General features: G+C 35.7%; 1 protein-coding gene across 2 annotated transcripts in view; it reads right to left on the bottom strand.

Annotated features, from left to right (window-relative positions):
• Nucleotides 1–670: 670 nt before the first annotated feature.
• DPY19L4 (dpy-19 like 4) overlaps nucleotides 671–11,480 on the bottom strand; it is a 75,603-nt gene continuing 64,793 nt past the window's right edge. For both annotated transcript variants that reach the window (XM_021942508.2, XM_009213349.4), the window contains 5 exons: nucleotides 11,176–11,232; nucleotides 10,415–10,497; nucleotides 7,769–7,901; nucleotides 3,259–3,417; nucleotides 671–2,753 (listed from right to left, as the gene is read on the bottom strand). In XM_021942508.2, the coding sequence (XP_021798200.2) occupies nucleotides 2,589–2,753; nucleotides 3,259–3,417; nucleotides 7,769–7,901; nucleotides 10,415–10,497; nucleotides 11,176–11,232 (597 nt within the window). In that variant the 3' untranslated portion in view covers nucleotides 671–2,588. The remainder of the gene's footprint in view (nucleotides 2,754–3,258; nucleotides 3,418–7,768; nucleotides 7,902–10,414; nucleotides 10,498–11,175; nucleotides 11,233–11,480) is intronic.

The raw sequence follows: 11,480 nt of genomic DNA, 5'->3' as shown, positions 1-11,480 counted from the left end.
TCAAGGGCAAAGAACATTTTTTATTTCTTCCAGAAATTCCTTCCACCCCAAACCCATAAACTCTTCTCCTCTCATAGTACATCTTTATTGTCAAACCTAACAACTGTAAGTTACCTAAGTGGAATTATTTCCAGAATTGTGAATCATTTGTTCACTCTACAAATAAGCGAAGAAATAAATTAAATGCTTTCTACTTAAAGTTGTCTAGTACTATTGTTTTAATTGCAGTTAAAGTAGAAGCAAATAAACTTATCTGTCATATTCAATATTGTCATTTCCATAATAAAGCTTACTTTTCCTTTTCAACTGAAGCTGGATGAAAAATTCATTATTTAAAACATCCCATTAACAATTTTTCGGCCGGGCGCGGTGGCTCAAGCCTGTAATCCTAGCACTTTGGGAGGCCGAGACGGGCGGATCACGAGGTCAGGAGATCGAGACCATCCCAACATGGGCTAACATGGTGAAACCCCGTCTCCACTAAAAAATACAAAAAACTAGCCGGGCGAGGTGGTGGGCGCCTGTAGCCCCAGCTACTCGGGAGGCTGAGGCAGGAGAATGGCGTGAACCCGGGAGGCGGAGCTTGCAGTGAGCTGAGATCCGGCCACTGCACTCCAGCCTGGGCGACAGAGCGAGACTCCGTCTCAAAAAAAAAAAAAAAAAAAAAAAATTTTTCCAGATCGATTTTATTTAAGAAATAAGTTGACATAAAGAAGCAAAAGCAACTTACTAATATGTCAAACAAAACACAAGTACCAAACCTAATTCAGCACAGGTGACATAATATAAATCAATAAAAATTCAATTAAATATTTCACACTACATAAAAAGTAGGGTGTTCTATTTCCCCTTCAAAATATGGAAGATGACTTTTAAATTACATTGTTTTACATGCTCTAATCACAAGTACTACCATGTGACTATTCACTGCGTGCTTAGGTAACTATGGTCATATTTTCAGAAGGCTTGATGCAAAATACTAGTGACTCACTAGTCAGATGTACAGAGTCAACCTGAAGTACACTGCCTACAACTATCTTAACATAGTTAAAAAATTATGTATAAAAGTGAAATGAGAACCACTGAAACTAATCTATCAGATATATGACATCAATGTCAAACAATTCTTAAGCTCCAAAAGAGCAAAGCATCTGAGAGTTAGTCTAAGAATTCATGTACTTTTACAACATATGTATAACAGAAAATAAAGACAATGGAAAAAGCTCCCTTCTAATGTAGTGTACTTTTACAACACATATATAACAGAAAATAAAGACAACGGAGAAATGTTCCCTTCTAATGTGGTAATTTAGAGTACCGAAAATGCAATTTTTGCAGCACTTTAACAAGTTAGAATTATGAAAATCTGTTCACTGGAGTATAAGGAAAAACTAAACACGTATCCCAACTTATGACACATCTATAGACTACATCTATCCTGAATCTCTTAATAAGGCCAAATCAACGTTTTAAAATTTTCTCTTAATAAATGATTAAAAATATAAAAATACTTAAAGGAACATAGCATTTAGACTGTGAAACTGTGTTGTAAATGTTATTATAGTTGTCATTTTTTCTTGATGTTGAAGACTGCATCACAGTTTCAAAAATAACATTGCTTGTGTTTTATAATATATCTGCATGCAGAGGTACGTTTAACAACATCTGCATGTATCCCCAGAAACTGTTGCTCATTTTAGAACACATATTTTTATTCTGATAATGATTTAATTTTTTACTTAGTACTTCAGTAGAAAATATGTGAATAGATTGTATGCCCCATATCAGTATTTTTAAAAAAACCTGAACAACATTCTTTTAAATGTCCATTAAAAAAATATATGTAACAGTTATTGTTTTATCATGATTAAATTGGTATCAAATTAATAGGCATAAGTGAAATAACTAATCATTTACTAGTCATTTAAAAAATGCAATAACATCATGCACTATGTATTACTAAGAAAGTGCTCACTTATACAAGCAGCGGATGAGGAGAAGAGTATCATGAAAATTCTAGATATATCTTTATGTATATCCTTAAAAATCACTTTCCTTTATATAATTTCCATTTTAATTTAAATGCCACATATCTTCAGCTAACATTTAAATTAGTTTTTATTGTAAAACTTCAGTTGTTATACATCATAAAATACCTTCAGAAACTTGCTTGAAGGTAGGAATAATTCTTTCCTTCTATTAAATAATTATATCACATTAAGTATTTATTAAATGTTTGAGAAATGTATTCTGACCTAGAACATATTCAAATTCAAGATCAATATTATAATAGAAGGAAGATTTTATGGGGAAAATGTTGCAATCAGTAAAAGTGTTAATGACCATGTAACAGTAAGGAAGACACTTGTCTGGAATATTGCAGAGTGGTATACATCACATTTAATTAAAGGAGAGTAATGCTTGATCTTCTATTTCCCACAGAACTCTGGATCCAGTTAAGAGCAGAAGGGAGAAAGAAGCAGCAATATTTCAAATGTCCATACTCTGATCTGCAAAAGACACCGAGTAGGTAGAAGAAAACTGCGTTTTACTTCAGGTAGTCTTTGAAATGAAGGTTCTGTTATTTTTCAAGACTGGAAGGATATCACAGTGTTGATTTTATATACAAAGTAGGATCTGTTCCAGTATACTCTAGTGAAATAATTCACATATGGAGAATAGTTAATTTTGACCTCATGACAAAATCGCCCATACTTTGAGTAGGTTAGCTTGTCACCTTCTTCACAAACCATCTATTAAAAGACATAAAACATAATATTAAAAAGCTTATTAAGCTTATAGCAGAAATGCAATCAATATACAAATGACTATTATTTATATGAAAAAACACATTACTACTAAACATTGTCTATAAAACATCTCACTGTTAGCAAACAGAAGCCTCTTCATAAGCGAGTCACATGCCCACTATACTCCTGAACTTTCCATTGACACTGAGAAACCAGTATGAAGGCTTCCAATTTTTAAAAGATTTAATCCTAAAATTTAGAAGGCAATGTTTCCATAATCCATTATCACTGCTCTAAAGAACCTTATCATGCATCCTACCAAGGCTGGCATTTTCTTTTGTATGTTGAAAAAAATACTTCAAACTACTTTTAATAAGCTGTCCCCATTATTACATAACTCAATTATATTCTTAGTTAAGTTCCAAAAATAAAGTTTAAAGATTACGAGTTTAAGTAAAATCATTTTTCTAAAATAAATAAATAAATAACTTTCCAAATGGTTACTTACATGGCCATTTGCAATGTCTAATAAATCTTTAACCCTACAGCCTCTCATGGTTCCCACCTCATTGCAGATAGCATCCTCTACAATTAGGTAATTAGCTTTGTAAGATGTCAGTATTTTATAAATATCCTCAGCAGATCGCTTTGAATAGATTTGGTAGATCTGAAAGAATATAATTAAAATAAATTTTAAAGGACATTTAAAACTTCAGTAAATTGAAACCATACATCGAACATCTACTGTGTTCTCAGTACTGAATATTACACATCAAAAATATATTTATTTTTATAAATAAATATAAATATTCATTTATATATTTATCAAAACTCATGTTTGGATTATGTGGTGCTTTTTACCATAATTTTGCTGAACTTATTAGATAATAAGCTCTGGATCTTATTAGATAATAAAGCTTCTCAGTCTTTCTGAAATGTTAATATTGGATCAACTCTTGTTATCCTTCAAAAAGTAATAAAATCACAAATATTAGGCCCATAGTATCATATACTATTTGTCCTGAAAATACTGAAATTTGAAATCTAGAATGAATAAGATTCCAATCTATTTGCAGAATATCCAGTAGCTGCCTCCTACCTGTCACCATAGCTGCCTAGCTAGTACCCTCAGTTCCCATGTCAACTGACATGCTAGGAATACCTACTTTCAACATTCTGTGGCACACAGAATGGTAATACATCAAGAGGAAGTGTCTCTCTCATTTCACACTAAATACGTTTCAGTGGGAATAGTTCTATCCTATCCAGCCTATACCTATTGATAGTTATTTACAATTTTATTTATTTTTAAGTGTTAAGAAACTGAAACATACTATTAGGGCATTTATTAAAAAAAAAAAAACATTCTATGCAATTGTAGTAACATTACTGACAGCCTAGAGCAGAGTTTCTCAACCTTAGCACTATTCACAATTTTTTTTTTTTTTGAGACGGAGTCGTGCTCTGTCGCCCAGGCTGGAGTGCAGTGGCCCATCTCAGCTCACTGCAAGCTCCACCTCCCGGGTTCACGCCATTCTCCTGCCTCAGCCTCCCAAGTAGCTGGAACTACAGGCGCCCGCCACCATGCCTGGCTAATTTTTTGTATATTTTTAGTAGAGACGGGGTTTCACCGTGTTAGCCAGGATGGTCTCGATCTCCTGACCTTATGAGCCGCCCGTCTTGGCCTCCCAAAGTGCTGGGATTACAGACTTGAGCCACCGTGCCCGGCCTGCACTATTCACATTTTAGGCCAGATCATTCTTTGTTGGGACAGGAGAGAGGATGTTCTCTGCAATGTAGATAAGCATTCCTGGTCTCTACTCACAAGATGCCCATAGAACCCCTCTTCCTGTTATGACATTGCGACAATCAAAAATGTCTCCAGACATTGCCAAATGTCCCCTCAGGGAACAATCGTCCCAGGTTAGGAATCACTGGCCCAGGGGATTATACAAAGATTAGCCACATATTATGAGTTAGAGACTCTGTCTAATTTAACTGATATGGTCAGCCAGGTGCAGTTTCTCACACCTGTAATCCCAGCACTTTGGGAGACCCAGGCAGGCAGATCAGTTGAGGTCAGGAGTTTGAGGCCAGCCTGGCCAACACGGCAAAACCCCATCTCTACTAAAAATATGAAAATTAGCTGGGCACGGTGGCATGAACCAGTAGTCCCAGCTACTTGGGAGTCTGAGGCAGAAGAATCGCTTAAACCTGGGAGATGGAGGTTGCAGTGAGCCAAGATCATGTCACTGCACTCCAACCTTTATGAAATTCTCTAAAATTGAAAAACAGAATATTGGGAACTCAGGTTCAGTTCATCATTGCTTTCAAATATGAAGTTACCATTTAAATTCATACCATACAAGAGCGAGACTCCATCTCAAAAAAATAAAATAATTAAAAATATAAATAAATAAATAAATGGCCGGGCATGGTAGCTCACGCCTGTAATCCTAGCACTTTGGGAGGCAGAGGTAGGCAGATTGCCTGAGCTCAGGAGTTCAAGGCCAGCCTGGGCAACATGGTGAAACCCTGTCTCTACTAAAATATAAAATATTAGCCAGGCGTGGTGGCGTGCACCTGTAGTCCCAGCTACTCGGGAGGTTGAGGCAGGAGAACTGTTTGAACCTGGGAGGCAGAGGCTGCAGTGAGCCAAGATTGCGCCACTGCACTCCAGCCTGAGCAAGACTCATCTCCAAAAAAAAAATTGTAATTAAAAATAAATAAACGACACGGTCTCATTTATGAAGTTCAGTTTGGATTTTAGCTTAACAACAAGTTTACTTAATACCTGCTATGTGCTACACACCGTAGAGAAAGACAAAGGTCTGAAAAACCGTGGTTACTTTTTCTCATAGACAAGTTACATAAAACTTAAAACTCTAAAATGTTTAAATTAAATTAGAACCTAACTAGAACTCTGACCTAATTACAAGTAACTCTGAAATACCATATCAGAAAAGACCAATCAAAAGAAAACAAAGTCACAGAGTTGGTTGTTTTAAATCCACAAAAAATAAAATTCAGGAATATGCCATCTATATTTTGCCTAAGCAACTCTATGTTTTGGAAGTGCAGCAAATACTCATCAGAGATGGCTGCTGTCTCTCGAGGAATCATTCTCAGGTAGATCTCCCCATCTCTGATCTCTCCCCTGCCTGCTTCAATCTGTTCTTTCTGCCATGACCATAATTAAGTCTTCAAAGCAGATCTAATCATTCCACTGCCAGGTTTACTAAAAGTCATGTCTCTTAACTGCTTCAAGGATAAGTCTAAATTTTTCAGCATGATATTCCAGGTCTGTCAGAATTCAGCCTCATTTTCTTTTCCAGTTTCAAGATTATACAAATTCCTTAGCTCATGTTACTTTTTCAGCCTGGAATCATATCTATTTCTTTTCCAAACAAGTTTCTAATCATCCTTCAAAGCCCAGATTGAGGGACTGCCTTTTATGACAACTTCTTAGATTTTTGTAGGCAGAATTGTTTGACTGTTCCTGTTTTTTTACTCCTCTTTGTACCTTGTGTGTGTCCATGTGTACGTGTATGCATGCAACGACCACTTAATAGTACAAAGTAATAACATAATAGCTAACTTTAAAATTTTACTGTGTTTCAGGCATTGTACATTATCTCATTTAATTCTCACAAGTAGGAGGTGAGAACTATTATTCTCACCTAATCTCCAGATTTAGTAACTCACTCAAGGTCACAAAGCTGATAAACAGCAGAGCTAGCATTTGGGTTCAGGTACTCTGATTCCTGAGTCTGCATTCTTAATCTCTATATTACTGTATGTCTTCCTTAACTTAGAATATGCTTAAAAACTGTATGAAATTATCTAAAATTGAAAAACAGAATATTGGGAACTCAGGTTCAGTTCATCATTGCTTTCAGATATGAAGTTACCATTTAAATCCATATCAAACATTCAAAATAATATATTATCTAAACTATAATTAGATACCATTCTAATGTTATACTGAGTCAATAACTGCCCATTTATTAAAAAATAAATTAGTGTTTTATAAGCAATAATAGAACTTTAGCTGAGAAAGACAAAGTGTAGTACCAAGACATTAATTGACAGTCTTCTTTTAAAAATTGGATTGAGGGCTGGGCACAGTGACTCACGCCTGTAATCCCAGCATTTTGGGAAGCCAAGGCAGGCGGATCACCTGAGGTCAGGAGTTCGCCACCAGCCTGACCAATATGGTGAAACCCTGTCTCTACTAAAAAATACAAAAATTAACTGGTCATGGTGGCAGGTGCCTGTAATCCCAGCTACTCGGGAGACTGAGGCAGGAGAATCACTTGAATCGGGAGGCAGAGGTTGCAGTGAGCCGAGATCGCACCATTGCACTCCAGCCTGGGTGACAGAGCAAGACTCTGTCTCAAAAAAAATAAAAAATAAAAAATAAAATAAAAATTTGATTGAGAACAATATTTTAAAAAGAATGTTAGCCAGCTATGGTGGCGCGTGCCTGTAATCCCAGCTACTCAGGAGGCAGAGGCAGGAGAATCACTTGAACCCAGGAAGCGGAGGTTGCAGTGAGCCGAGATTGTGCCACTGTACTTCAGCCTGGGTGAATTAAAAAAATGTTAGCCAGCTGTGGTGGTGGGTGCCTATAATCCTAGCTACTCAAGAGGCTGAGGCAGGAGAATCGCTTGAACCCAGGAAGGGGAGGTTGCAGTGAGCTGAGATTGCACAACTGTATTCCAGCCTGGGTAAAATATTACACATTAGGTCCCTTGACACCTTGTGGAACATTAGATATTTTTCTTAGAAACATATCAATATTATTCATAAAACAAAGAACTTAATATTTTAATTTTGGGTCTCCTCTTGGTTAAATGTATTACTAATTACACAGGTTTTCCGAAATAGAAGTTAATTAACTCTTTTAAAATTGTTTGGACTTTCCTAGCTACCTAGAAGCATACGTATACTGCAGACTATGCTAAAATACAAAGTGCTGGAAAAGAGATCCAAATGTAGAATTCAAAATGCCTTACATTTTCATTTCTCTTGAGAAGATCATCATCATTGTAAACAGGCAAACTTGTCACCATCCATCCAGTGCATAATTTAATCGCACCCATTAACTGTGGACTCCCTGCAAACACAGCTGCAACTGGAGCTTGCCTTCTGCAAAGAACCATAAAGATTTGCACACTGAAAAGGCAAGTATACTATTTAGATCACTGATCTATATCAACTCTGAAACACCAGACAACTTACAATGTTTATACATTTAAATTTCAATGTCAGTTTTCATTTCATTTATGGATTCATTAAAAAAAAAAATGGGCACCTAACTATGCACCAGACACTTGTGCTGAAGATACAGAAACTTTTCTAAAAAGAGGGAGCAGGGGGAAGACAATAAGAAGTAAACATATATATTGGGTGGTGATAATATGATTAAAAATAATGCAGAGTAAGGGGATAGTAACCAGAATATATTAGATAAGGTGACTAGTTCAGTGGTGATACTGTGAATTCTCAACTCCATCTTTTGCAAATTAACTACCTACAACCCAACTTCTTCCAAATCCACCTCTCCTTCTGCTCCTTCTCTGTCTTTACCCATGTGTCTGTCTCCAGGTGGAAAATATAGGACTTCTCCACTCTGAATCATTATCCCAAGTCCCAGACAGATGCTAGTTGCAAGGTGGAAAACCTACAAGCAGGTCCCAAAGGGCTGTTCTAATACATTCACTTATTTATTCACTGTCTGAATTTAACATTAAGCACCCACCTCTATGTGCTAGGGATGGTGCCAGGCTATCGAAAGAAAGAGATGGCATATATGGCCACAGTCCTCAATAGTGAGGAAGCAGATATAAAACACAGTAATTGTACCCAGTAACATAAATGTTCAATAGGTAATTGTTTGGGCCTTTGCTGTCTTTGAAAATACTGTGGTAAATCATACAGAGATGTAACTTTCTCTTTTGTTAATGACAACACAAGGCAGTATTCAACAATAGCAAATAGAATTCACAAAAAGTATTAATGGGCAATAGTTAAGGATGATCTAAAGAAAACTATTTTTATAAAATAGAAGATATGTTATAGTAACAAGACATTATAATAAAACCTATTCTTGTTTCTGTATACCTATTCTATAAATCAATTTAAAATTTCTAGAAACACTTTTTGTCTTTTTTCCCATATTTTTCTGGTCTTTTTTGATAGTATTTCATCACTTTTTCATGTCTTATCTTCTTTTATGTCTTTAATAAATTTCAATGTAGTTATTTCGTAGTCTCCATCCATGGAATAGACTGGTTACAAAAATGGCCACAATAATTCCTCTCCCTATGGTCATGGTCTTGGAGGGAACGCCAGTCATAATCATGTGACTTGCTTTGGCCAATAGGACAATAGTAAGCACTGTGTAAGCAGTGACTTAAAACATGCTTGACATTGAGAATTGCCCTTTCTTGCTGCTCTTGGGAATTCTACAACTACCACCTTGTAAACAAGCCCAAGCTAACCTGCTAGATGATGAGAGACAGAGGGCCAAGTCAGTTTGATCCCCTCAGCTGACACAGAGCCAACCCTAGACTTGTGACAGAGACCCTGCCAGACTATCCAGTCCCAGTGGAGCTGGCCCAGACCAAAAGAATCCTCCCCAGCACCCTAACCCTGCTAATTCTCAAGATGGTGTGGAATAACACGTTTATTGTTTGTAAGCCACTAAGTTTTGTGGCATTCTGTTATGCAGCAAAACCTAAATGATGACACAAATTTTACTATCAGAAATAGCTAGAGGTCTAATTCTGCTGTTTATGACAAGCTTCGTTGAACTGCTTATGTGTTTTATAATTTTAGAGCTTACCTTCATGAAACTTTCTTATGGAATCCTGTATAACATGGGTTGAAGATGTGTCATGCATTCCAGACCAACCCCAAACCACTTTTAATGCTAATTTCTTAATTTGGGGTTTCTTAGATTAGACAAGCATAATTTCAAATTACACTAGACAAGTATAATTTCAAACTATAAACCCACATGAATTCAGATCCATTGCTATAAATTGAGAGGGGAGAATTTTTCTGACCAAGAGATGAATGCGAGAGAGACATGCTTTCTTATCTTCCTTCTCTACTGTCTGGTATCTTGCTATTCCATCCTTCCACTGACTAGGTATTTGCTCTTCTATCCTTTCACTGTCAGTGTAGCCTTCTGAGGGTCCCTGAGTTACATATGTGTGTGTTGGGGGGTTCTCAATTCCAATTCCCTGCTTCCACAGGCCTAAGACCACATCTCCTGTCCTGTGTGGGCATTAAAATCTAAAACCCCTGGTGTTCAAAGCTAGTTATCCACTGACAATTCACCTCCAACACAGGCCAGAATAAGCATCCCCTTGACTCTCTAAATAAAAGGATAGCTCTTCTTTTTTATCCCAAACACTTAGTTTGACAATGGCACTTTCAAATCTCATACCGACCAAGGCTATATTTTCAAGCCCATGGAGATGAGCAGAAAATTAGAATCACTAAGTCCAACAAAACCTAAATATCCCTAAAACTCCTGAGTTTGATGAAAAAATTTGGAGAAGTATTAATTTATTATTTCCTGTGAATTCATTAGATAGCATGCAGTGATTAATTAATAGCTTAATAATAGTCTTGGGCACTTCAATCCTTACTTTATCCAGGTCATAAGTTCCACTGTATCTGGGTCATAGAATTCCTGTAGTTCCATTAATTCTGTCATTAATCTTGGAAAAAACTAAAATGCAAAAAAAAAAAAAAAAAAAGCCCCAAAAGGTATATGTCAGTAATTAGAAAGTTTAAAACTGTTCCACAGTATTTCAAAAGACTAACAGACTAACTTAAGGCAAATGATATTACAACACCTTTCGCATGGAAAAAATGTCATGATGGATCTCTTTGCTTTCCTTCAATGGCCTGCTTATTTTTCTCAATCCAAATAATCTATTTTATGGTTAGTTCACTGCTTTGACTCAACAAATAATTTTGTCATTACCAAACAATAATAAATTGATCATCAGTTGTATCTTTCAGGCATACACAATATAATTAAATAAATAAATTTTCAGTTCCAATAATTTGCAGAATTTATATCATTTCATAGATGATAAAGTTTTGGAGTTAACAAAATGTGTTTTAATATTAATTCCTATTTACTCAGCAATTTCCTTTGCCAATTATAAACTGAATTAACACTAGCATTAGACTGCAGAAAACAGCATCAGGTGGCATTCTAGAAATGTTTTAGCTCTTCTACAATGTTCCTAATAACAAAAAAAATTAAGCATTACTAAGAATATTACATTTTATTTTGTTAGGATAGTGTCTCAACATGTTTCCTACCCACACATACAAATTTATCACTACCCTTGTAGATAAAGTACATTTTATTAATATAAAAATCTAATTTTTTTACCTCTTTCCATAAGCTGAGACCTATTATAGTAGGCACAGCCATGCTCAGAATAAGAGCCTAAAATATGAAAGCAAAAAGGATTACAGATAAATACATTTCAGAATACATGTTAGAGGTAATAGACACTACTCTATGATCAATCATATATCTCTATAGTTATACAAAATTTCAAAAAAAAATGAAGTCAACATAGAACCTAGTTCACAGAATGAGACGGGTGAAAACTAATGACTTTCAAAGATATTAACTTGGAAGTAAAGTGAGACATAAACATTTACTATAAAAATTTAACGCAGAACATTAAA

This window comes from Papio anubis, chromosome 8 (assembly GCF_008728515.1).
Source record: "Papio anubis isolate 15944 chromosome 8, Panubis1.0, whole genome shotgun sequence".
Lineage (NCBI taxonomy): Eukaryota > Metazoa > Chordata > Mammalia > Primates > Cercopithecidae > Papio > Papio anubis.
The sequence above is the reverse complement of the archived record's forward strand: the minus strand, read 5'-3'. Positions and strand labels throughout refer to the sequence as shown.